At 41.6% G+C, this 27,602-nt stretch overlaps 1 protein-coding gene across 1 annotated transcript; it reads right to left on the reverse strand.

Annotated features, from left to right (window-relative positions):
- Nucleotides 1-25,898, reverse strand: LOC145445120 (allene oxide synthase-lipoxygenase protein-like). Its single transcript, XM_080323259.1, has 12 exons — nt 25,746-25,898; nt 25,475-25,658; nt 25,277-25,411; nt 17,446-17,568; nt 17,219-17,356; nt 16,556-16,643; nt 9,424-9,811; nt 7,898-8,090; nt 7,556-7,840; nt 7,317-7,489; nt 5,629-5,727; nt 1-360 (listed from the first exon to the last, which is right to left on the reverse strand). Exons 1-12 carry the CDS (start codon nt 25,848-25,850, stop codon nt 172-174), a joined length of 2,100 nt encoding a protein of 699 aa, XP_080179385.1. The 5' UTR covers nt 25,851-25,898; the 3' UTR covers nt 1-171.
- Nucleotides 25,899-27,602: the final 1,704 nt, after the last annotated feature.

A 27,602-nucleotide genomic window follows, 5' to 3' on the forward strand; every position in this document is an offset into this window, starting at 1 on the left:
TGACAATATGCTAATTTTATTCACATCACACTAAAATACGACATTTGTAACATATTACTGAAGTTTCCATGCATTTTCTACACTACACAAATGACACGATGTTCGAAAATTTTAAGTGGATATCGACATGTATGTTATACACCAACGCCTGTACCGGATGGGTTGGACATATCAGACGGTGACACCGGTTGGCACGTTTTGCGGGAGCAGGGAATCGTAGCCACTGGTTAATTTCTTATTTCTTTCGTTAATTTTTCCGGATATTTCTTTGAGACTTTTCTGAAAATCGTTCATCACTTGCTGCACCATCGGTTCGACGAATAGTCGGAGATTTGTCCCCGGGAAACTTCCGAGATAGGCCTTAAATGATTGAATCGAACGGTTAATATCATGCATTATAGTCAGGCCGTGTTATTTTTGGCATTTCAGGAGCCAGATGCCAAAACTGCCAAAAATAAAAATTTGAAAATGCCAAAAATAACTAATTTTTGGCATATGCCAAAAATAACACGGCCTGCCAATAGTGTATTTCTTTCATAGTGTTGTGTTAACAGGACCGCATTACAAGCGAGAAGAGCGTGTGTGAAGGGCAGGTTTCTTACTCTATGGGTCCAGCCCACCCATTAGGGGAGAAAGCATAGTGTCCTAAATGGTGTGGGTACAGTGAGATTGAACGGCTGACTGCATTTGGTTACGTCATATTTTCCATTTGTCCAAAGGCAATTTTACGGCCATTTGAGACCGGCTTGCCGAGCGCTAAATTTCATAAAACGTGTATCAATGGAAAGCTGCCGCTCTACTGTATTCTGCTCAAGGATCTGGAAACCCCAAATTCAACCACGATTTTTGCATTGTGATCGAGTTGAACATTGTGACACAACAAACAGTCCGGCTATTTCTGAACTGCAGTCTCGTTTTGCCAGACAGTCTTGTTGCGTTAATGTTCTTGAACAAGCTAACCTTCCCAGGACTCTTCCATGTGAGTTGGTAATATTAAAGCCATCTGACGTGACAACAGTCCTCCTAAAATATATCGGTAGACTGATGGAGATGGGATGGTCGCGCTACAAAATAGAATGTGTTGAGAGACAACACAGGGAACTCCTGGAAAAGTATCGGGAAGAAAATTCTTTCCGCGATGATATCGATAGCACTAGCGCAGTGATCTCTTATCATGATGCTTGGAAGGCGGTTCTGTCCTCCGAAATTTTGAAGCTCTAAAAACCTTTTGTGGGGTCTGACAACATTCTTTCCCTCAACGGCTATTGTTGAAGCCGATATTTCCCAGATTCGTTATGCGAAAAATTAATTCAGGAGAAACTTTGCTGACCCGACTTTGAAAGCACTGTTACAGTGCAAACAATTTAAGTCTATTTAAAAGCTGTAACAATCAGGTGTTGAGCGTGTTCGTTAGGCTTCTCATTCTTTCTAATTATTGGCACCGGTTCCGAATGGATACTGCACATTTTGTGGTTTCATTTGATATTATTAACCTATGTAATCGCTAGGTTTTTTCTTCTTATTATTGTTTGTTGGTACTGATTATAAGAGGATATTGCACATTTTTTGGTCTCTATTGATATACTGACCAAAATAAAGCGTTTTTATGACGAATTCGAGTCTCAAAATATCTCTTTAGAGGTCGATGCCAAAACTGCCAAAAATAAAAATTGAAAAATGCCAAAAATAAGCTATTTTTGGCAGTTTTGGCATATGCCAAAAATAACACGGCCTGATTATAGTCAGGCCTGTTTATTTTTGGATTACTCCAAAAATAACAAAAATAGCTTAGTTTTGGATGTTTTCAAATTTTATTTTTGGAGAATGTCCAAAAATAAGAAATGAAGGTGTTATTAGCCCTATTACTACTGGAAAACTCCACCGAAAATCCGTTATTATCATGTATTAAAGTCTTCTAACACATCGACATCATCAGTGATCTTGATCTAACTTTCCAATACATTCGTCACAAATTAAGTCGTTGGCCTGGAGAATGCCCTCTAAAGAAAAATCGGTGAGAGACACCCGGCCGAGACGCTTATCCCTTTCGAGATATCGGCCTCGACCGTCGCAATTGTGGGTAACGTCGAGCCTAGGGGCTAAAAAACGGATGAGTGGCAAACTCTCCAACCTCCTCAAACTTCTGAGCCTTTGCTCCTGACAAGCGCTCGTAGTAATACAGTAATGCGCTTGAAACCTCAGATCCTCCACGAAGATGCGTGCCTCATTGAACTTGACAGCCCAACACCCTCTGACCAGATAACCTTCCTTGTGGCGGGCGTCGTTGTCCCAGTCCTCACCTGGACACAGAGCTCCAAGGCGTTCGACCAGGCGCTGGAGCTCCTTCTGCGCCACGATCAGAACGCCAAGACCCTGAAGCTTCCTGACTGTGGTGCTCAACTCTGTGACCATGCGATCGACAACGATCAGTTCACACTACTGCAGCGAATGTGTGCCGGACTTTTCTCGTCCATAACACCAAGGAGTTTGGTATGGTGTCCAGTCAACCAAGAGGCCACCTTCTTCATTGACAACCAACGGGCGTCAACAAACTTGGGACACGTACTTTCCATCTCCTGGATCAAGTTGTGTTGCCGTCTGAGGCAGCAAATAGGTCCCGTCATTGTGTAGACCAGTGGTTCTCAACCGGGGGTCCGCGGACCTCTGGGGGTCCGCGAAGCAATTTCAGGGGGTCCGCGAGACCTCTAAATTTACAAAATGATTGATAACCTAATTTTTACTTTGTTTTTAGATTAGAGAAAGCATAAGGCAGTTTTCCTCCACAACTGGTAAAACCTCATTACTCGCATCATCAGAATAATCTTCTGACATGAAATATCTTACTATGAACATTCATTTTTATTGCCAAATCGCCAATAACCTACTGATACAAACATATTGCTGTTTAGAGACGTTTTGTTGGGCTTTGTGGAAAAAAAATAGAAATAGGGAGGTAGTAATGTCAACCAGGTTGACTTCGTAAATGTTTGAGAATTATTTTTGATTTAAAGTTGTTGGTGTCATCAAATTAGTGAACAGTAGTATGAAATAAAAACTCCTGAAGTAGTTTTCCTATTTTTTTTTTTCAAAAAAGAGATTGAAACCTCGCCACGAAATCCATTTATCCTGTGATATACATAACCACTTGCAGTGACTTAAAAAGCCCAGAAATGACAGTGGGTCGAGCTGAAATTTTACGGCAAAAGAACTGATGAAAGCCTGGAAGATCAATAGACTTTGAGAGTGCAAGAGAAATTGACCATGAAAAAATACATCGAACTGCGTGAAATACATCCTGTCGTGGAGCACAAAGCCCTAAAATAGGCTATAAGCACCAACGTCGTGTGTTGTAATAATAATAATATTACTAACATAACCACTGTTCCAGAATAACTTCAAGATGATATGCTAGATTAAAATGAGTAAGCTGGACGTGATATGTTCATTAAAAATATGTTTCTTCATCATGGTGCGATAAATGTTGCGAGCACACCAAAAGTGTCGTCTGAAGCGTTACTGGTTAATACTACATTAGCCTCCATCCATATTTGTGGAAAGGGATTCTCGGCACTCGTTCATACTTCAAGAAATATCGCTGCAAAATTAGCTAAAAAAATAATAAAAGTCTACCCTATTTCTACATAAATAGTATGGTGTTATTTTCAAGAAAAGTCATTTAGTTGCTGTTTATCACAAGCCTACAGTTCATATTTGCACAAGACAGATGACGGTCGCACCATAATTGTGCCAAATTTGAACTAAAACTTTAGGGGGTCCGCGAAGGTCCGTCACGGTGAAAAGGGGTCCGCGAAGCCAAAAAGGTTGAGAACCACTGGTGTAGACGAAGTGATTGTGACAGAGGCGGTGGTATTTGATTTCGCCGTTCCCTTTGCCTCACTCAGGCTGCCAGCCCGTCTTCTCTACGTGCTGCACTGTGAAACTTACATGAGTGCAAAGACTGAGGGGGCGGGAAGGCAAGGTCAGCAGAAACGTGGAGTGGAATGAGTGGAAGTAGTTTTAGCGTTTCGGTGACCCCTCCCTCACACACATGCTGTTTTTATGAGTTTCCTGGTTGTTTACACCGCTCTGACTTGTTTATTTCACTGAAAAACTTGAAAAAACATCATCCAAAAAAATCTTATTTTTGGATGTTTTCAAATTTTATTTTTGGAGAATCTCCAAAAATAAAACCCAATATCCAAAAATAAACAGGCCTGATTATAGTCGATTAAAGTTTTTGAATTACAGTCATGGTATTCATATTCACAGATCGTGTGTCTGTCTATCGTGAGTCGGCGTATATGCTGCAAAAAAACACCAAAGACCCAAATATACAACGTCCTCTGTTGCTAATTTCAATTTTCGTCTTACATATCTGAAATTTCGCATCGTGAGAATCTTAATTTAGTCGAAATCAAACAATCAACTCGTACTTTCATTCGTGGTCGAACTTATTAGGATTTCTGTGTGTGTGCGTATGTTTGAGTTAATTATAATGTTTTATTGGACTGTTGACGACTTGCAGAGACATCACATTATACCTAACTATAAAATCTCATCCCTGCCGATAATTACTGAATTCTAGAACGGTTATAAATACGGACTGAGTGTAAATTTCCACGGAATGCCTATAAAACTTTTCCCAAAACGAGGAAAATAGATCTACTCTATTACATGGATAAATATTCTTTAGTAAATGTGCATTGTGCATGCTGTTCTTGTGATCTACGGTAATCGTACCACGAGTATACGCGGAAGCTTTCCAGTGGATACGCAGGAAAATAGTTGGTGCATTGCGCCAAATCATTGTTGGTTTACACTAATAATAATTCATTGAAGAGCATGTTCAATTTGTTCAGCTCATGAATTAGCAAGAAAATGGTGGCCACATGTCATCTACTCATAGATTGCTTTATTTCTCCCTTTGCTCTAACTGTGTCCCAATTGCCGAATATACTCAGCCAATTCAACCGTAATCACCGCACCTAACCATCGGGTCGGGCGGTAAAGCCATTTATTTTCGTCTGCATCATCAAGGTGCTTGGACGTCTGAGATGCTAAGGAACCACACGGTAATCACCTAAGCATAAGCAACCCATTTGCTCTCCACACTACGCTGGAGTGTAGAACGCTTAGCGCCAATGTCGTTGATACCAGTCTTATTAACAAGTAGGCTACCTTGTCGGGTAGTGAGATTCTGTGACTGAATCGCTTAATGAGTTGGCTTCACGAATATATAGTGAACAACACGAATATTGAGATGGGGTGAGTGCGCGATTATTCAGAAAACATACCGTGGAAACAGTCCCCTGTGGACGAGAATGGAACTAATAGGAATATGGGAGAATAATAAATAAATTTGGCTAAATTGTATCGTTCTGATACTCAATGGTACGCAAAGATGGAAAATGTTTTCAAGTTGTACGCAACTAATAAAAGGTTGAGAACCATCATGTGTAGAGATCCACAAGACAAGCGATTGATTTCATGCAGCAGCAACGTGTTTGAGTAGTTTTTCGGTTTAGGCTTTCTAGATGTAGGCTAGTCGGGCTGCGGCTGGCAATATTACATGCATACAAGCTTCCCGACATGTATGCTTTTATCAACATCGAAGCAATGAAAGCGAACCTGATCCTCATATTTCTTCGAAAAAGCATGGACGAGATCTATCTGCGCCAAACACTTTCGCTTTTCTGGAAGGCTACTGATGACGGTCTGCAGGCTTGCCTGCAAAAAACAATCATCAGCGGGTGAAGCAAATATTACTCCAGTGGTTCTCAACCGGGGGTCCGCGGACCTCTGGGGGTCCGCGAAGCAATTTCAGGGGGTCCGCGAGACCTCTAAATTTACAAAATGATTGATAACCTAATTTTTACTTTGTTTTTAGATTAGAGAAAGCATAAGGCAGTTTTCCTCCACAACTGGTAAAACCTCATTACTCGCATCATCAGAATAATCTTCTGACATGAAATATCTTACTATGAACATTCATTTTTATTGCCAAATCGCCAATAACCTACTGATACAAACATATTGCTGTTTAGAGACGTTTTGTTGGGCTTTGTGGAAAAAAAATAGAAATAGGGAGGTAGTAATGTCAACCAGGTTGACTTCGTAAATGTTTGAGAATTATTTTTGATTTAAAGTTGTTGGTGTCATCAAATTAGTGAACAGTAGTATGAAATAAAAACTCCTGAAGTAGTTTTCCTATTTTTTTTTTCAAAAAAGAGATTGAAACCTCGCCACGAAATCCATTTATCCTGTGATATACATAACCACTTGCAGTGACTTAAAAAGCCCAGAAATGACAGTGGGTCGAGCTGAAATTTTACGGCAAAAGAACTGATGAAAGCCTGGAAGATCAATAGACTTTGAGAGTGCAAGAGAAATTGACCATGAAAAAATACATCGAACTGCGTGAAATACATCCTGTCGTGGAGCACAAAGCCCTAAAATAGGCTATAAGCACCAACGTCGTGTGTTGTAATAATAATAATATTACTAACATAACCACTGTTCCAGAATAACTTCAAGATGATATGCTAGATTAAAATGAGTAAGCTGGACGTGATATGTTCATTAAAAATATGTTTCTTCATCATGGTGCGATAAATGTTGCGAGCACACCAAAAGTGTCGTCTGAAGCGTTACTGGTTAATACTACATTAGCCTCCATCCATATTTGTGGAAAGGGATTCTCGGCACTCGTTCATACTTCAAGAAATATCGCTGCAAAATTAGCTAAAAAAATAATAAAAGTCTACCCAATTTCTACATAAATAGTATGGTGTTATTTTCAAGAAAAGTCATTTAGTTGCTGTTTATCACAAGCCTTACAGTTCATATTTGCACAAGACAGATGACGGTCGCACCATAATTGTGCCAAATTTGAACTAAAACTTTAGGGGGTCCGCGAAGGTCCGTCACGGTGAAAAGGGGTCCGCGAAGCCAAAAAGGTTGAGAACCACTGTATTACTCGTATGGCAATAAATTGATCACGAGAACTTACGGTTATCTATTTATTAGAGGAGCGTGCATAGAATGCTCTAATACTGTACCCTTGGAAAATGATTGCATACGTCGTGGATCCATTTATATCAAAAGCAAACCGGTTTGTATTACCCGCATGCATAAATTGACTCCGAACAGCTTTTCCAACTCAAATCGGAGGGATCCGGGGTATAATTGATCGTATTTCCTACGGGTTAAATGCTGCTACTTCGGTTATTGGTGCAATCGCCGTGTAGTACAATAGACACAAAACACATGGCGGTAATAAGACACAGATTATAAAGGTATCTATAGAGTCTACTTACCGATCCTTTAGATGTCGGGGGAGATTTCGATAATGAGAAAGGTGCAGTCAGCGGGTGCATGAAAATCTCGAATTGACCAGAATTGACAGCAGAATGTTGACACGTAGAAGTGAAAATAATTAGCGTGAATAGGTCTACCAGCTCGTGGGGACGCGTGAACGACTTCGGACAGCCTGAAAAAAGAGGGGAAGTCTGTTAGTTGGCACGTAAAGCATGCACCTGGGATTTTATCTGCTCACCGTGAGAATTTCCATCTTGCCAAGCAAAACCTTCCGTGTGAGTTTCATGGATAAACTGTTGCAACTCCATATCATTGCAGACGCTCATATCCGAAGTGTAATATAGTCCAATCATGCTACTAACGTATTTTGCAATGCATTGGAATAATGCAGTGGCATCGTCCCGGTAATGATAATTTGAAAGCAATTCGGTTCCATTAGTCTTAAATTTCGCAACAACATCGATATCCTTGATATTGAATGTAGTGTACGCCTTTTTCAAGAGCTGATTGCATCCGCCGGTTTCTAAAGCAACATTGAAGTTGAATGCGGTACTTCATAGCACTGGAATTATATACTTGCCATAAGTTAGGAGTTTGTCGAAAATTCCTTTTTTGGAGAGCAAAGAAGATCTGGCTATTGTCGTGGCAGCGCACACGTATTGAAGATGGGGATAAAGTAGCTTAAAAATCGGATGTCTCGAGGACAAGCATCTCATCATGGCGATGGCGAAAGGCTCAAGAACGAAATGAGTATGTAGCATCCTCACTACAATCTGAAAGATCGAAATTGAGTAGTAGTAGTTGTTTTGGTTTTGGTTGCTCTTCTATGGATGTTTTGTACGGAGGAGATGGCTTGGTGATGGAGTTTTCACTTTTAGATCTTAGTCGTGGATTCAAGCCCCGGTCGTGATTCCTTTGTATCAAAGGGAATATTCAGTCATAAAAATGCAATTCGTGTTATTAAAAAATTTAATAACGATAGAGTTCGGAAGAGAGTGAACGCTGAATTATCTTGCAATCGAATAACTACCTCTTCCAAAAATCCATAAAATCGATTGGTAGGCATGTGTAAACTATCCATTCCCACAGTCGGATAGGAAAGTGACTAATGAAATCGTTCGGAAAGCACATCTGGTTGTCTACTGTACACTAACTAGTACCAGCAACAAATTAGTTTACGCCGACTATTTATAGCTGCATTTGATGACTCGGTACATCACTTAATTTGTTTCTCGATTTAAAGATTTCATTACAAGTTGTTTTTGATATGTTACTGGCGGTAATAAGCTTGCATATTTCTTTCAGGACGATATTCATTGCACTATAATTCATTTACTCAAAGTCTTTTCGTGTACCTCTTATCCAGAGTTAACGACACAATAAGAAGATAGATACAAATGTAAATCTGCATTTCATTGATCTATATTGGGGTCAACGAAGATGTAATTGACCAATCCTGATTTATGTCAAAATGAGTCTGCCCAATAATATCTACCGCCAATTGTCTGTGCATTATATAATTTGATTTTGTCTCGTTTCTTTGTTATGATTACCTACCTATAGAGTTCATTTTCTTATTATTGCATTGTTACGTCACAATTTGCCAATTTGGTTTTGTTTGAATCTCATTGTATATATGCTAGGCTTACCATATTTTGGAAATCTAAAAAGAGGACACTTTTTCAGAAATTTGAGACTTGCAAAACCGGAGAAGAATTCTCAAACACCGGTGAATTTTTCGCACTTTGTGATCGGTTGACTAAAAAAAAAGGTGATCTTTCCGCTCGGAGCTCAAAATACCGTTTTCCTCTCCACATTGCTAGGTGGATGACTAAAAAAAAAAGAATCACCGTTTTTCACTCAGAAATACCCGCCGGAGCATCACTTCTGTGCTAGTTTACAGCATATCACTCGCAATTTGCTCTAAATCTGACCTAAATTTTCAAAAAAGAGGACAAATCCTCTTAAAAGAGGACGTATGGTAACCCTAATATATGCTTCCTATTGCGCAGTTAACTATTGATAAAGAGCACCCGTAAAGTTATCAAATTATACTGCAATGAATGTAGTCCTAAAAGGAATTTTTTATCGTATAATTTTGCCTACCTGTTGAATATTACTTTCGGCACAGCGAAAATACATTTTCGCCAAAATCCAATCATATTCCCCATCAGCGGGAGTTACAATCAGCGATTGTACGCCGTCTTGTTGTAATTGAACGGCAATCGGCTTCAAATCCCCCTTTTGATTCTGGTAGAGCAAGCATATCGGCACACATTCCTTTTTCTGTTTTATCCCTTGTGCAATCGAGCAGTCGGCGATGAAAAGCTTTCCAGCCGCAATTTCCTTCTGTAGGGTTCTGCCGGGATCGAGACACTCTTTGATCATATCTTCTGTTACTTTCAGATTCGTAGGCAGGTCTTTACATTGTCTGAGAAGATTCGGGCTGCAGCCATTCATCATTTGGCGGCCAAATTCTTCGTCTTTAGGCCACCTATGCGGAAACCCAAAATAATACTTGTTTTTTGTTTTAGTGGTATTCACGGTGTTTGTCGACTACTATGGTCATTTACACCAGCTCGACATTTTTCATTTAATTCCGTAACTGCCGACTTATAGCACGGCCCACTTCTAGGATTTTTGTAAGACACCACTTGCGAGGATGAGGTGGCGAGGAGGAGCCTAGATAATACTTCTAGACCGGGGGTCACCAACACGCGGCCCGCGGGCCGCATGCGGCCCACGAGGTCATATTTTGCGGCCCGCGACTTGAGTTGAGATTTTGAAAGAAAGCTAAGGAAACCATTTTGAAATGCTGAAGTTTACAACAGTTTCAACATATTGTTGTTGTTGTTGTTGTTTCAAAATAAGCTATTTTCCTGTGCCCAACATCACTATTCGTCACTAGCTAAAACGGCTTTGGCGATGGAAACATGAGCATTCCAACGGGGGAGAATAATCAGCTGATATGAATGGGCTGGGCATATTGCCTTAACGTGCAATGGCCAAACACTGCCAAGACTGAGACGCTTGGAGAACGGCATATAGTGCAGTGGTTCTCTAGTAGCGTGAAATCATCTGAAAGGGGCGCGGAGCTGCGATGAATTGAAAATTTTTCCGCGCTCGGCGCGAGTTACATGAAATTCATATTTTGTGTGTGCTCCGGAATTGTTATTGTAGAATTCTCTCATCAACAGTCATAACTTTCCATGCCATCAAACTGTCATTTGGGGTTGCTAGCATTCTGGTTGCATTTTGGGATATGACGATACGGGGAGAGCGAAACTTTTCAATATCATAAAGAGGGGCGTGTCTAAAAAAAGTTTGAGAAACACTGGCGTAGGGCTTCCCCACAAGATCGAGCTTTACGTGGAGGTGGTCTTTCAGCTAGTAACGTATCTCGCTAGCCCTAATATCGATTCCTTAGTCGCTGAAAAGCGTTTTCATGTATCGTGCACAGCTCAGAGTTCAAAATAAAATGAAATTGATGATAATAATTTTTTGTTGTATTTGTATTCCTTTAATATAATATTACTTCTTTTGTGGTCACTATGCCCATTGCCTATGTTAGGTAGTACGGCGTTGTACTGACGTAGAGTTTTAAAACGCGGTTGCCTGGTTTATATCGATATTGAATTCATGCGGTCCGCGGCCGCTACGAAATGTGAAAAGTGGCCCGCGACCCGTTTTGAGTTGGCGACCCCTGTTCTATACCATGTGTGGTGTATCAGTCCCTTTTGACCACTAGTGGGTGTTTATACTGATTGCTCCTGATTACCTTCACGTCGGGACTATTCATTTCATTTGTACTAGTTGGGTGTGGCGTCGCTTCTGTTAGTTGTACCTACGTTAACTCTGTATTATTGCCATGTTGTATTCAGATACACTAGCTTACTTTTATGTTAATAAAAGCCTAAGAACCGATCGTATTGAGTTCTATCGAAGGGTACAACAATTTTATTAACATAAATGGTCATCTCAACATGACGTTCTCTCAAGAAAAGTACATACGTGTGCCAGTTTTGGAAGTGATGCCAAGCTCGGCTGACTCGCAGAAGATATTCAATCATTGGGAGAAGATGTTGGGGAAATTCTTAGTTGCCGCGCAGGCCTCCGCTTCAAACTCAACGGCTCCCAATCGATCCTCTTCTGACCCTCCAGCTGAAGTGACTATTGATAAATTGGCTATTCTGTACGGATATATATCGCCGGATGTGTTCGCTCTTGTAGAGCACTTCGCTACGTATGAATCCGCTCTTGAGACGCTATGCAAGCTCTACAACAGTGGTTCTCAACCGGGGGTCCGCGGACCTCTGGGGGTCCGCGAAGCAATTTCAGGGGGTCCGCGAGACCTCTAAATTTACAAAATGATTGATAACCTAATTTTTACTTTGTTTTTAGATTAGAGAAAGCATAAGGCAGTTTTCCTCCACAACTGGTAAAACCTCATTACTCGCATCATCAGAATAATCTTCTGACATGAAATATCTTACTATGAACATTCATTTTTATTGCCAAATCGCCAATAACCTACTGATACAAACATATTGCTGTTTAGAGACGTTTTGTTGGGCTTTGTGGAAAAAAAAATAGAAATAGGGAGGTAGTAATGTCAACCAGGTTGACTTCGTAAATGTTTGAGAATTATTTTTGATTTAAAGTTGTTGGTGTCATCAAATTAGTGAACAGTAGTATGAAATAAAAACTCTTGAAGTAGTTTTCCTATTTTTTTTTTTCAAAAAAGAGATTGAAACCTCGCCACGAAATCCATTTATCCTGTGATATACATAACCACTTGCAGTGACTTAAAAAGCCCAGAAATGACAGTGGGTCGAGCTGAAATTTTACGGCAAAAGAACTGATGAAAGCCTGGAAGATCAATAGACTTTGAGAGTGCAAGAGAAATTGACCATGAAAAAATACATCGAACTGCGTGAAATACATCCTGTCGTGGAGCACAAAGCCCTAAAATAGGCTATAAGCACCAACGTCGTGTGTTGTAATAATAATAATATTACTAACATAACCACTGTTCCAGAATAACTTCAAGATGATATGCTGGATTAAAATGAGTAAGCTGGACGTGATATGTTCATTAAAAATATGTTTCTTCATCATGGTGCGATAAATGTTGCGAGCACACCAAAAGTGTCGTCTGAAGCGTTACTGGTTAATACTACATTAGCCTCCATCCATATTTGTGGAAAGGGATTCTCGGCACTCGTTCATACTTCAAGAAATATCGCTGCAAAATTAGCTAAAAAAATAATAAAAGTCTACCCAATTTCTACATAAATAGTATGGTGTTATTTTCAAGAAAAGTCATTTAGTTGCTGTTTATCACAAGCCTACAGTTCATATTTGCACAAGACAGATGACGGTCGCACCATAATTGTGCCAAATTTGAACTAAAACTTTAGGGGGTCCGCGAAGGTCCGTCACGGTGAAAAGGGGTCCGCGAAGCCAAAAAGGTTGAGAACCACTGCTCTACAAGAAAAAGAATAACTTGATCTACTCCAGACACCTCTTGGCAACCTCTCGTCAGGATCAAGGAGAAAGCGTCACGGATTTTTCGCTAAAATTGCTAACTCTCGCTAAAGATTGCATGTTCGCTGCTGTAAATTCCGACGAGCATCAAAAGGAAGCAGTTCGTGACGCCTTGATTGCTGGCTTACGTTCGCCTAATATTCGTCTTAGATTATTGGAGCACGATGATATGACATTAGACAAAGCGGTTCAGATAGCCGAATCTCTCGAGCGAGCTCAGCGATTTTCGTCTTCTTACGAGCCCATATCGATGCCCGTCCCTACCGCCGTGAGTGCTGTGGGATCCGAACAGACGACTAATAGCGATCAAGTCAAAATAACGCCGGAGGGGAGCGGCGAAGTTGCATTCGTCACGAAAGCGTACAAGTGCCAATATTGCGGCAGTCAACATTACCCTCTGCGCAAGGTCTGTCCCGCGAAAAACGCCGATTGCTATAAATGTGGATATAAAGGCCATTTCGGTAAGGTATGCAAAAGTGGCACTCAAAATAGGAAGATCGCTGCGCCAGCGTTTGATTCTGATGAAGCCTCCCATTTGGCTTCTCTAGCCGCCGGTGGAACTGGTGCGGTAACGTTTAATTCCCCCGAAGTGGCAGACCTCGCTTCCCTGTTGATTGGAGTACCGAAATCACTCAGATACTCGGCTATCATTATCAATATAGCAGGATTGACTATAGAGGCGCTGGTCGACTCGGGGGCCTACGAATGCTTTATGAGACGATCGTTTGCTAATTCGCTTGCACTCCCTCTGCACGGACCGGAATCCACTATTACTCTGGCATCGAAGGACTCCACCTCTAAAGTATTGGGGCACGTTACTTCGTCATTCACAATACAGGATCATAAATACAGTGAAACACGTTTCGGAGTCGTAAACAACTTGTGCGCGGATGTGATCTTAGAATTGGAGTTCCTGAAAACTCACAAGAACGTCATTTTCAAGTTCAACGGGCCTCGAAGCGACTTGATCATCGGTGATTCTCACTGTTCCGTCGCTGCCGCTAAGATTACAGAAACGCCAAAGATATTCCACTTCGTTGATAGAAATGTCGATCCCATCGCTGTGAAATCAAGAAATTATTGCACCGACGACGCCCAGTTCATCAAAGAAGAGGTGTCAAGATTACTGCAAGAAGATGTGATAGAAAAGTCCGTCTCTCCGTGGCGGGCTCAGGTTCTGGTGACGAAAGATGAACGCCATAAAAAGCGGTTAGTTATCGACTATTCTCGAACTATTAATAGATATACGCCCCTGGATGCGTATCCGCTCCCTAGAATCGAGCATATTGTTAATGAAGTCGCTAAAGGAACGGTATATAGCACCATCGATCTGAAATGCGCGTATCATCAGGTGCCTCTTTGCCCTTCCGACCGTCCTTTAACAGCTTTCGAAGCTGACGGTAATTTATACCAGTTTCGTCGATTGCCTTTTGGGATAACAAACGGCGTCGCAGCTTTCCAGCGATTCATAGACAATTTTATCCAAAATCATAACCTGCAAGGTACTATTGCTTACCTGGACAATGTTACTATTTATGGCAAAAATAGAAAAAAAACACGATAAGAGGTTGGAACGTTTTATGACTTCAGCCAAGGCTGACGGGCTGACTCTGAATGAAAAGAAATGTGCGTTCTCAGTTGAAAAGTTATCGCTCCTGGGGTACCTTATTTCCCATAACAAAATTCAGCCTGATCCTTGCCATTTGAAACCTTTGATGGATATGCCCATCCCTAACAATGCAAAAAGTTTGAAGCGCTGCTTGGGTATGTTTGCCTATTATTCGAAATGGATACCTTCGTTTTCGGAGAAAGTGAAACCATTGACTCGAAACAATGAATTTCCGTTGAAAACCGATGAACTCCAGGCTATCAAATCGTTGAAAAATAGCCTTATAGGTGCTTGCCTAAGTTGTATATATGACGACGAACCTTTCGAGGTTGCCTGTGATGCTTCGGACGTGGCTATCGCGGCAATACTAAGTCAAAGAGGCAGACCTGTAGTGTTTATGTCGCATACTCTTTCCAAATGCGAGTCAAAACACAATATTGTTGAAAAAGAGGCTCTCGCTATTATTGAGGCCATACGAAAATGGGGATACTTGCTTCACCGCAATAAGTTCCGCCTCGTTACCGATTAAAAAGCGTTGTCGTTCATATTCAGCAAAACTCACGCTAGTAAAATCAAAAATGCCAAGTTGTCGGTGTGGAAACTCGAATTGAGCGCCTTCAAGTATGAAATAATTCATCGCCCGGGTACTGAGAATGTTGTTCCTGATACATTTTCTCGTGTCTGCTGCTCGTTGCCAAATTCTGGCCTGTCTCTCCATCAGGTGCACGAAGCTCTTGCTCATCCCGGAGTACGTCGGTTGAACCATTTTATTAGAGCGAAAAACTTGCCTTTCTCTGTAGATGAAGTCAGAAAGATCTGCGCTAACTGCAGAATATGCTCAGAAATCAAACCGCGATTCTATAAATCCAATGTCCATCACCGTCTCATCAAATCGACTAGACCGTGGGAGAGAATAAGTATTGATTACAAAGGCCCTGTTGAAGGACCTCGAAAGCATCTGCTCGTAATTATTGACGAATACAGCAGATTTCCATTTGCGTATCCATGCCGAGATATGACATCATCTACCGTTGTTAATTGTCTCACTGATTTGTTTTCCTTGTTCGGTCTGCCCGAATATGTTCACAGCGATCGTTCAAACTCGTTCTTATCGAAGGAAGTAACGACGTTTCTTACCCGTAAAGGCATCGCTACGAGCAAAACTACTCCATACCATCCCACTGGAAACTCTCAATGTGAGCGTTTGAATCAAACGCTCTGGAGATCAGTAAAAATGCTCCTAGCCTCACGAAAATTGCCTGAAAGTTCATGGGAAGCTGTGTTGCCTGATGCCCTTCACTCTATCCGTTCGCTTCTGTGTACTACTACTAATTCGTGTCCGCACGACAGATTTTTCAATTTCAGTAGGAGAAGTATGATGGGGGAATCGGTTCCAGATTGGATACTCCAAGGAGGCTCCGTGTTGCTGAGGAACTTCGCAAGGAGAAGTAAAAGTGATCCGCTCGGAATCGAAGTCGATTTGCTCAAAGCTAACTCCAAATATGCCTTGATCCGGCATCCATCTGGAGTGGAATCGACCGTCTCAGTCAAGGACCTCGCACCTTATCCGCCTACTTCTGAGCCCTACCCAGTCGATGATGGGGCTGCCGAACCGGACCGTGCAGTGGCCAACGATTCGTCTCTGGTTGAACCTACGGTTGACGTTAGCAACAGAGAAGATTCTTCAGAAATTTCGCAAGAAGTTGTCGCTGATCCTCCGTTGAGAAGATCAAATAGAATCAAACGCGTGCCTGAACGATATGGACAATCCTCTAAATAATTCGCTTTTGTTAGTGGGGGAGATTGTGGTGTATCAGTCCCTTTTGACCACTAGTGGGTGTTTATACTGATTGCTCCTGATTACCTTCACGTCGGGACTATTCATTTCATTTGTACTAGTTGGGTGTGGCGTCGCTTCTGTTAGTTGTACCTACGTTAACTCTGTATTATTGCCATGTTGTATTCAGATACACTAGCTTACTTTTATGTTAATAAAAGCCTAAGAACCGATCGTATTGAGTTCTATCGAAGGGTACAACACCATGCTAATATACTTATAGTATTATCGATCACTTTACTAACTCGACTTTGAAGTTCTTCGCCTTTGGTATTCGTGAATTCCCAAGAACACGCGACATTTCTTCCAATGATTCCCACTTTTCCTTAGAGTCTGCAACAAATAGAATTATCGAGTTAAGTTCCCTATATGATACCACTCACATCATGAACACCAATGAAATGCATAATATCGGCATGTCCATATTTCATACATGAGATATACGATAAGATAGTTTTCGGCCGAGATGCCACGCGAGTTCAGTGTGCAAGTGCAAGTGCAACACCTGATCGACGTAGCGCCCCACTTCAGACCGTGGCCAAGTTCTGAGCAAGAAATACATAGCGCAGCAATGAGTTTAACGTCGGGCTTCCCAATCGCATTTGCTCATTGCATTAAGAATAATGCCTGATGTGAAGATGCCGACACCCAAACTTGTTTACATCAATCTTCGCGTAATATGAATGGCCACAATATGCCTCTAACCTAGTTTATTGAGTACGGAATTCACATACCCACTAGGGACATATAGTTACATAAGTAAACAGGCATGGTGCAATAGGCCTCAGTTTGCCGAGAAGCACCCCCTCCCCTAAACATACATTGTCTGGAACTTTCGACCTCTAAATATTAATTCCAACCGTATACTGATATCATAGCTGCCAGTGATGATACACAAGAATTCATACCTCCTGCTAAGCCGTGAACTTTGTCCTGTAAGATATGCATGAAAGCCACGCCATTCGATTCTTCGAAATCCTTGTAGAGGCCATCCGTGAATTGAATATCGCGCGGTAAATCAGCATGAGAAGATGCGGCGATGAAACCTGTACACAACTTGCATTTAAAGTAGTGCGCTACGCATATATTTAAAAACACTAGAAATAATCCACATTGAGTATAGCTAATGGTCTACCTGGCATCCCTGATGCATTTGCATTTTCTTTATTCCTCCATTTGTAGATGTGACGCCTCTTCGCTAATTGTGTTTTCCGAAATCTGATTATCACGGGATTATGCTCATCCTGTGGCAGACAAGCTGTAAATCAGATCCTCTTTAAATATATTGCGTTATGCGTCGTAGGCGATTTAGCAGGGTCTCAATTTGAATAACAAGTTTCTCGTGACTCGGCATGTTTCGAGTCATTTTATTCAAGTTTAAAAGGAATTGAGTCACTTTTTTCGAATGACCAATTGCGCATGACTCGATCACGTTACAGGACTAGACATGTCTCGAGACGCCATTTTATATGCACTCAACGTTAGATTGAGTCGACTTGTACTCAATGCATTGCGAATAACTTGGTCGACCAAGCCATATGACTCGAGACATTGTGTGTGATTTTATTCAAATCATATATTTTGATGGCGTTTCTTGGTTATGTCATTTATTCTCTCATATTTTCTCACGGTGGTTTAATCTCTCTATTTTTGCGTGGTACTACTCCACAGCAACAAAACGTAAGCTTACTAATTTGCAATGAAGTAATCTCGCTCCTAAGAACCACCTTAAATGATGGTAAACTCTGCCTCATAAACTAATCTGTAGTGACATCATAATTTTACCTCCCCCCCCCATAATTACTACGAGAACGAGGCGAATGCCTGTGCGTACCTTTGCCCGTTGGTCTTGGGCGTGAGTGCCACTAATATCATCGATGTTGGTATATCGCTGATAACGCATAATTGATCGTGTTTAGCATCAAACCCCAGCAACTTGTTGAATTAGAACGTAAATGACAGCTGAGTATTTACTGCTATTGCGGCATCATGCAATGGCAGCGAACAACAGATAGCGGAATTGTGGGGACCACACGAAAGATAACCAACTGGCTACAGTCTCCTTCATAACCCCATATTGGACCATCTAACTGCAGATGATGAAACTCAGGGTTGTCATTGATTCAGCGATTCAACTAACTTGTTGGAAATATAAATTACTTCATTGGTGTTTTTATGCAGCTCTAAATATATGTTTAAATGCAAGAGAATCGGACATTATCTGCAACTTCCCCGTCTTGGCGGAGTTATAACATGGACCAGTCGGCGAGACAAAATACGGTTATGGACCCTGCATGGGTGGACACGTCTATCTAGAAAATCACATTTTCATCTTAACAATACTGGGAAGGAATATACGAAGTACGGTTACGTGAATAAATATATCCATACCATATGTGTAAAGAATATATATTTAAATTGATTTTACGCATCGAATATTTCCATATTTGTGAGCAACAAAGCCGAGAACCGGCTCGACTCGCCGATTGTGTTCTTGTCCACGTATAGTCGTTTTGTAAATGTTAACTGTATTTAAAGTTCAGAAAAATATGGTCGCTCTCACTCTCTCTCTCTCTCACTCTCGCATACTACGGAAAACTCGCCTCTTGTTTGGTAGGAGTTGAAATATAGAAGCACAAATCTCACAGTATACGTAAGAAAATCAAGGCCAACCGTTAGTCTTAGCCCCACGAATCTGTGATAGTTATGTTTGTGTTCTGATTCTCAATAGAATGTAATGAAAGCTCGTGCGTAACTTGATATTTCCATAGCACGCTTTTACATTACATGATGTGTTCTGCAAATACCACTATTCATTCACAAGACAGATATAGAATCCGGTGCAGATACACGTAATTGTCGACATCAAAACACTGTGTATAGTTCCTTCGATTATGTCTCTTTTTCGTCGTCAATTGCGGAACGCTAGAGTGATGAGATCATAACATAACATATGACCCACAGACATAGGCGCCGACTTTTATTTTTTTACGAGGTGGCGAAGTCTTGTGACGTCATAATTGCTCCATATCGATGACGTCATCGTCGCACTAAAACGCACTTTACTATATGCCGCTGGTTTACGTGCAGCGTTAAACTATTCGTGTGGCGTTTTAATACCGGCCCTGTGATCATTATTATCAAACCATGCAGTGGAGTTATTGAATGGAATATTTAAACGGTACGAGTACGATCGTACGAATATATAACTGCGCTACTAGTCTGTCCGACGGAATGCACCGAACAGAAATCAGAATTTACGTCACTGAGAATGTCGAGTTGTATCAATGTTATTCACGCGCAATGCGCTGTGGTGTGAGTAACTAAATACGCTACGCACTGGCCTGGCAAGTTCGCAATTAACACATGACAACTCTCGAACATGAGGTTTCAAGCAGACAATAATGATGATTACAAACGCGAAATCGCGCAGCCAATCAATATAGTTGTCTCTTGCGATTTCTGGTTTCGCGTTGATTAGCTCGCATCGCGGCAATTGTTTGCAGATTAAAACAGCGATTTCGGCGGCATTGGTACATTTCCGATTTACGTTCGCGAAGCATTTTGGGAGTACATCGGTCAATTCGTAAATTCAATTTGCATGTCGATGGCCGCCAACACGTGTTGACGGCTGCACAAATTTCCTTCTACGGCCGCTGGTTGGCTATCCCTGGGCAAGAACTAATTCCACTTCCGTGCGCATGCCGCTATCTTATCAATCGAAATCCACCGGCTACCAAATGCCCAATAGTTTAATATTCGATATTGTTGTTCTCGATACGAGTAGGCTACATACAGCAATAAAGTTGATCGCAATATAGAAGGTTCCCTGTTCAAACGAATCGAATAAAATCAGAATTTGTGCCACCCAGAATCTCGTTATGCGTCAATATTTGACAATGGCATGGCATCGCCTACTGCACGTTAGTAACGAAAGGAACACTGAAAAATGACTTCGTGCGACAATTTCGGAGTACGAATGTATCAAGTAGAAAACAAAACATATGGATGGTTGCAAAAGAGAAAGCGTGTATTCTAATCAGTATCGCTACGAATGGGTTTTGAGTTTGACATAGTATTGAGTAGCTTTCGTCGCGTCAATTGTTTTCTCATTATATCGGTGTTTAAGCTGTATTGCTGCATTTCCGATTAATATGGCTGGCAAAGCCTTCTCAAGAGAAACGAATATGCGCAGAAATGAATTCCAATTTGGAGGCTCACACCAACATATCCTCCAATTTCGCGCTCCGATTAGACTATCGCATGAAGCTAGCTAGCCCAAGAATGGTTTTGTAAACGAATGTGGGCGCACATCATTTAGATTTTAGAAAAGCAGATCGTCTATTTGGGCGGATGGTCGGGAGAGGAGATCTAGGATGGTGTTCATGTTGACGATTTTACGCGTATGATAAGCTTGCTTGCCAAAGAGTCCGGAAGTGCTGTCAATTAGAGAGTCCCTGATCTCTGGTGAACAATTAAATACGCGCGTATTACGCAGCCTCAATGACAGTTTTGGCAAATCAAAATCGTCCGAACTTGACGGCACTGATTTCAGGTGGTTCAGACCTGTGTAGTCTTTTAGAACTCAAGCCATGATACACTTCTTCTGATCGTTACGTTCAAGTATTAGCGGGAATCAATTACGCACGTTAAAGTCTCTTTGCAGCGATTCAATGTTATTCAGTTTTGCGATGTCGCTCTTTAATCAATGTAACATAAAGCAATCACCAACTAGCGTAAACTCGAGCGCATTGTCTCCAAACCAGCGAGAGATAGAAGCCAAAGCATGCTAGACCCGAGACGCGATAGCTAAAGGCCTCTGCACACTGAGCTCGCGACCCGATAAAACGAGAGAATCGCGCCTGTCTGCGACTGGACCATGCAGACCGGAGTCGCCGGCAACTCGCAACATGCCGTCTGCGACAGGGTTGCGCAACTCCGCGACAAAGTTGAAAATTTTCAACTTTGTCGCGAGTTGCGAGCGACTGGTCAGCAGTTACTGATCGATAGCTCTATGTCACCGCAATAGTTTGTCCAGGTATTGCGTGTTTGGGCATCTATAATTGTTTCCTTATTGAGTTTAGACCAGTGGTTCCCAACCTTTTTCGGTGTCGGGGTCAAATTTAGAATTTCAGAGTACGGTCGGGGCCGCACGAATACCAGGGCAATGAAACGGACCCAAAATAGTCATCAAAATATGAAAATTGGCATTGTTCCGATCAATCGCTCGAAGCCATTGGCGATTCTTATGGTCTTTGTGTTGCTGCGCTCCTATTGTTTAGAACAATCTACCTTTGGTGGCTATTTCGGAGCAGTTTTATTGCCCTGGCGAGATTTCAATTCGTATTTTTAGAATCAGTACGACAGTAGCTTTCAAATTATTCGGACACTTCTGTCGTGAGCTGTAGGACTACCAATTATGCTGCTTTCGGGGACGTTTAATGAGTCAGCTTTTATTGCCTAAACGCGCGAAGCGCGAAAATTTTCTCTAATTCATGATTGAATCGGTCAAAATGATCGGGAATCGCATGTATATTGCTATAAAGTTTTTTCCTCTCTCTGCTCACGTAATCAGTTTTACAGGTAGAGCCGAGGGAGGTGTGTTTGAAAAGGTAGGACCCCTCAATAATAATTAAACATCTCCGGGCGTATATCCGTTGGCAGGAACGAAAAGGCACTTCGTGAGCACCCCTCCCCCAAAAACTTTGGTCTTGGGCTCCCATAGGGTGAAAAACCTACCCCTATCACCTTGTTCGCTTTTACCACAAAATTAGCGGTACCGTTAAGTGAGCCAGAGCGAGGCGCGAAATTTTCGATAATTTATGATAAAATCGATCAATATTATTGGGAATTGCATATTGCTATAAATTTTTTGTCCTCGCTGCTCACATAATCATATTTACCGGAAGAGCTAAGTGAGATGTCTTGGACACTGCAGAACCCGTTGGTATGACCCCGTAACTTGGTGTTATTTCGTAACCTGCTGTCTGCTATATCAAAAAAATATAGAATAGTCCAAACGTATGCTACTAAACTAAGAGGCGCACACTATTTCAAATTGGTATTTTTCACTGATATATAATTTTTCCCTGCGGCATGATATGTGTCTTGTGTGGCTCCGATTGCCAAGACAGTATTTTGTATATAACGAAGCTTCGGTCAGCATAAGGGACGTCCTTTTTGGCCAAGGTTTTCTCGCTGCCAATCGTTCTGACACACTTCTTGGAGTCGCATGTTACATGGCGTAAAACTTAATGTGAGTTGGTGCGTCGTGGCGCGGTAATGACAAACGCCGATACGACCATTTCGATAAATATATTTTTTGGGGGGCATGAGTACCCAAAAGTCAATATATTTGGCAGCATGAAATCACGCCTAGAGTAAAACGATGCACAAATTTTCAAAAAATACTCTATAATTTATACTTATTAACAAAATAATTTTGAGCCCCCTTCGAGCTCGCCCCCCCCCCCCAATTGGAGGGTGTGTCGTGCCGCAGTTATCGTCCTGACTATACCTATATCTATAGCTACTGCTCGTTCAACCGGAAAGTTGGGGCACATTGAAGTGAAACAGCGGCGACGTAACGTTAGTAGTCTATTTACGACTATCCTGCAATCCTAATTAAAAACTTCAGACTCCAAGCCATACGTGCATTTCATAAATGTAAAATTTTATTTTTGGTCAATACTCGATTTCTTAATATTTTGTGGGGGCCGCAAGAAGGCTATCCGCGGGCCGCATGCGGCCCTCAGGGCCGCGGTTGGGAATCACTGGTTTAGACTGATTTGAGGCCATTTTAGAACTTGAAGCTTAATTGCAAGAACGCATTCTACTGTAAGCACTTAGCAGTACCGGTACTTGGTAATTATCTAAGGCAAACCAGTACCGGCAGTACCGATACCGCGAAACTCTCAGTATGTCTACAGGTGGATTTAGTAGATATATACCTTGTCTGATTCATTTTAACCTGTTCAGTGTACATTGGTTTGAAACTGGGTAAGCAGACATATAATCGTGGTATGCCATGGGTTCACTGATGTATATTTCAGATACCGGTACATCTCGGTACACGACGTCTGAAAACCTTTTTGTTGACTAGGTAGCAGCAGTGTAATTCTTGATGTTAGATTTCGTCTATTCTCCTCTTTATCACACTTCGGTACGAAATGCAGTGGCTAATATTATAGAAGTCAGAAATGGACTATGCATCATTAAGGAGAATGAATCAACCAGACCCACGGATCGATTTCAAGGCTTGATACCCGAGGGCGAAGATTGAAAAGGAAAGAATCCCAGAGTTATGTTTGAATATTGTTAAGACTTAATTCATTTACAATAAAATTATAATGCATTTGAATGTTGTTCTCTATCATATCGAGAAATTAATGTATGAGTGCTTGACAGTTGATGCAGTCACTGAGGCATTGGAATACAGAAAGGCTTGGTGTGTGTAGCATAGTAGGCTACAGCTAGAACTCCAGAAATTTGGATCGGCAACCGGAAATAGCGCGTTCAACTGGGTCACCCAGATTATGCGTTTTCAGCATTGAAATATGATATTGGTTCGTTAATAGAAAAGTGTGTGCGTCATCTTATTCATTGACAAACTCATGTATACCCATCGAAATAGTCATTATGCGATCTATCGGGAGCTGTGCAATGTGTATCCATTTCGATACTTCGGACAGAACGCGCAAGAGTTGTAGTTGCCGCTTGTGGGCACTGCCGGGACCAGTGTGCATTGCTTCGCGACTTACGACTTGCAACTCGCAACGCGCAACTCGCGATGTTGCGTCGCGAGGTCAGTGTGCAGAGGCCTTAAGCCAGCAATGGTATCTTTCGCACCAGGCCTATCGCAGATGCTCATTGCTCATGTATATGCCAGCGATGATATCGTGTACGCCAGGCCGAAGCCGCCAATACGGATGCGATTGCGCAGGCAAGCGATGGTATAGTGTGAACTGGGCCTATTGCAGATGCAGGCTTGTTCGAGACGCGATAAATCGGGCTAGCGACGATTGCCACGCGCAACGCGCAACGCGCACGGGAATGAATGACCTAATTTCGCGACCATCTCAGCGGGAGATCATCACAAAATCTTCTCACTAATTGACATCATTCTTCTCGTAAATCGGCCCGGCGGAACAATGATAATACAATTATTGAATTGCAACTGAATATTAGAGTTAGAATGGTCGTTTCAAAATGACGTGGTTTCGCGTTTCAAAAGGTTTCGGTCCCCGAAAGCCCCCTGGCTTCGCGCCTGGCACACGCGCGTATCGAACTCGACGACGTCTCTAACGAGGTCGCGTCGATTCGCCTGATTATTAATTATTGGTCACAAATCACTTGGACGTTTGGGCATTTTGTACGAGGTGGCCGCCACCTCGTAAATATGGTCACAAGGTGGCTGCGCCACCTCGTAACCGCGTAAGTCGGCGCCTATGCCCACAGATAATATTTCGTGCCTGAAAACTATTATGAGTTTTACTCAAATTCTCACTCGACCTCTCGTATAAGATGAATTTGCCTTGTACTTGACTCTCTGAGAATTACTTGTAATTGGCAGCCTTGCGAATTGGGTACTGCCCTATGATTGGAGTTGTTGTCAAACTTCTCGACATCGCAAAACTGTGGTGTAAGATAATTTAATTATATTTTCTTTTTCCTCTCTCTTGATGGCGATATTTCTACTGGTACAGTTTTGCGTGACAATGCGCAAATTTTATTTTTATTTCAATCACGTCATCTGTGTCAGAATATACCTGGAAGAGTCGTGATTGGCGCTATTGAATCGCAATTTGCCAATGCTGTCTTATTGAATAAACTGTAACACAATTTGCGAGTGGTGTCTGTTCCAGATGACCGCATTATTTCCCTGTCGACTATGATGGACCTTCATGACTTCTGATATTTTTGTGATATATGACAAACTAAACAGCATACAATCTGCATCGACTTACCTTCCCCATGGCAAGCTACATGCAAACCTTCAATCCAAGAAAATACAGGGAATTCATAAATCTTGCTTTCACCAGATTTCTGCACTGTGACCATAGAAGCGAACCAATCCGCAAACAGACCCGTATGATCCACCTCTGCGGAACGCAACGTTGCGAAACATGAGCGTTGATACGTGTTTGTAGGCAAATATATCGTACCCAATTGAATCAATGTAGGAGTTCCAATATCTTCGAGCTTCACTTTAAACTTATCAGTAGCCCCTCGCTCAAAATCGTCTCGAAAAGTGTTGTCCAATTTAATGCGTGACGTCTCACCACCGCCTACTCCGGTGATGCGAAAGTAGACGTTGGCATCGGTTCCAGCGAATTTCATGTCACCTGTCTTATGAGAAAAACTATAATGATTATTTTTCGCCTAGCGAGACTTCTTTATTCGGTAGAAACGTATACACGAAGATAAAGAACATACCTTTATCGAAACTAAATAGGTCACTCTTTTCGTGTCGTCTCCAGTGTTAGAGACTTTCAGATAATTTTTGGCCGAACAAGATAGTGACCGTAAATTTTCCAACATTGTTTAACTTTAAACTGAAGAATTATACTAGTATGAAAATGTATGTGCTGTTAATAAAACGGAGAACGGTATTTGGCAAATTCGCTTTATGATCATCAGCATTAATGAATATCAGTTGTAGCCTCACACGATCTCTATATGAGAAAGTAAGACCATATAGTAGGCTAGGGTAAAGAATAAATAGGCACAGTTGTATTAGATTCTGTAAGTCAATCACTCGCCCTTGCATCTTCAATGGAGATAGCTACCGTTACCATACTGTACAGTGAGTACTGAATATGAACATTGACTAAAAAAGTTACTTTTTGTCTACTAATCAATGGTATTTCAACTACTGCGACCCTTACACATCAGGCAAATACGAACATTTTGATACTCCTGTATACTCAAGGCTGCGTCAAGCCGCCCTTACGTTATGTATAGACTTCTAAGACACACTATGTTTGTGGCGTGCAGATGGTGATGGTGGTCGCTTCAGTATTCTCGTATTTGTGTGTTACAGCTCATTGTCTTGTATATCGCATAGTACATTTTTTGTTTTGAGCGGATAGACAATGGAACCGCCGATCATACCGATTATATTAATATATAGCATCCCAAATGCTAGTCAGATTTTGGATGCCCCCAACTTTGTTTATATGTCGGTGGCAACCAATGTTCCCTCTAAGCTGCGCACGTGCGCAAATGCACAGTGCTGAAACGGTCTCTGCGCACAGAAAATCTAAGCTGCGCACAAAAAATCCGAAGTTATGTTTTTTTTAGTCGTTGCGCACTGTTGTCCAAGGGACCACGCAGGCGCGCAGACTCGTGAAAAATCAGAGGGAACATTGCCTGGGGCAAATACTGTTATCGCTGAAGTCTGAAACCGAGGTACAAGTGCGGCCCGCAATGGTAAATATTGCGCTCCGTGAAGAAATGAGACTTTGCAATCACGTGCGCCTAATGAAAAAGCTTTTCTTTTAGTATGGTATCGTACGCGTGAGCGATACTGATATCATTTCAATAGTGCATTATTGTCCGGGAATGGAGAAATAACATGGTTTAACAAAGTTATAAATAACAATGGCTAGCTCGAAGTTAATCTGCGAGAAACTCACGAATAGTCTTCTTCGCATGGCATGAACATTGCTTAAGATTTCCTCAGGACCGTAACTGCCAACCCCAAATCCCCAATTAGGAGGCCGAGCTCCATAGGGGCCCAAAATTATTTCGTGAATTAACATAAATCATGATGCATTTTTTTAGAAATTTTCAAAATATTTTGATTTAATTTTGTCAAATATCTTGATTATCGGGTACTCTTCCTCCAACAAAAAAAATACGCGTTATTTAGAAAAATGGGCACTTGGGAGTCGACCATTTACCGCGCCACGACGCACCCAAGACATATGAAGTTATAGGCTATGTGACATGCGACTCCGAGAAGTGCGCCAAAACGATCAGCAGCGAGAAAACCTTGGCCGAAAAGGACTGCCCTTATGCTGACCGAAAACTTAGATATATATACAAACATATATGTTTAATTGTCCATAAGCGCCTAAATGGCTGGCGCTGAATGTTCATGTGCTGGCGATCCGAGTCCACAACAAGACAAATGCCATGTCGAGGGAACATTATTTTCCAGTAGAGAAATACCAATTTGAAATCGTGTTCGTCTTTTAGTTTAGTACGTTTGAGCGATTTCAATTTCTTTTGACATAGCAGATAGGATGTCACGAAATAGCATCATGTAACGAAGTCATTATACCAACG

This window comes from Botryllus schlosseri, chromosome 8, assembly GCF_051294905.1.
Source record: "Botryllus schlosseri isolate E-star chromosome 8, Bs_hap1, whole genome shotgun sequence".
Lineage (NCBI taxonomy): Eukaryota > Metazoa > Chordata > Ascidiacea > Stolidobranchia > Styelidae > Botryllus > Botryllus schlosseri.

Excerpts from the sequence above, each read along its gene's own strand:
- LOC145445120 (XM_080323259.1), bottom strand. The coding sequence starts at position 25,850 with ATGTTGGAAAATTTACGGTCACTATCTTGTTCGGCCAAAAATTATCTG. Across the intron at positions 25,659-25,745 it reads CCTATTTAGTTTCGATAAAG|ACAGGTGACATGAAATTCGC; the intron begins GTATGTTCTTTA and ends TTTTCTCATAAG. Across the intron at positions 8,091-9,423 it reads CCGAAAGTAATATTCAACAG|ATTGTAGTGAGGATGCTACA; the intron begins GTAGGCAAAATT and ends TCGATCTTTCAG.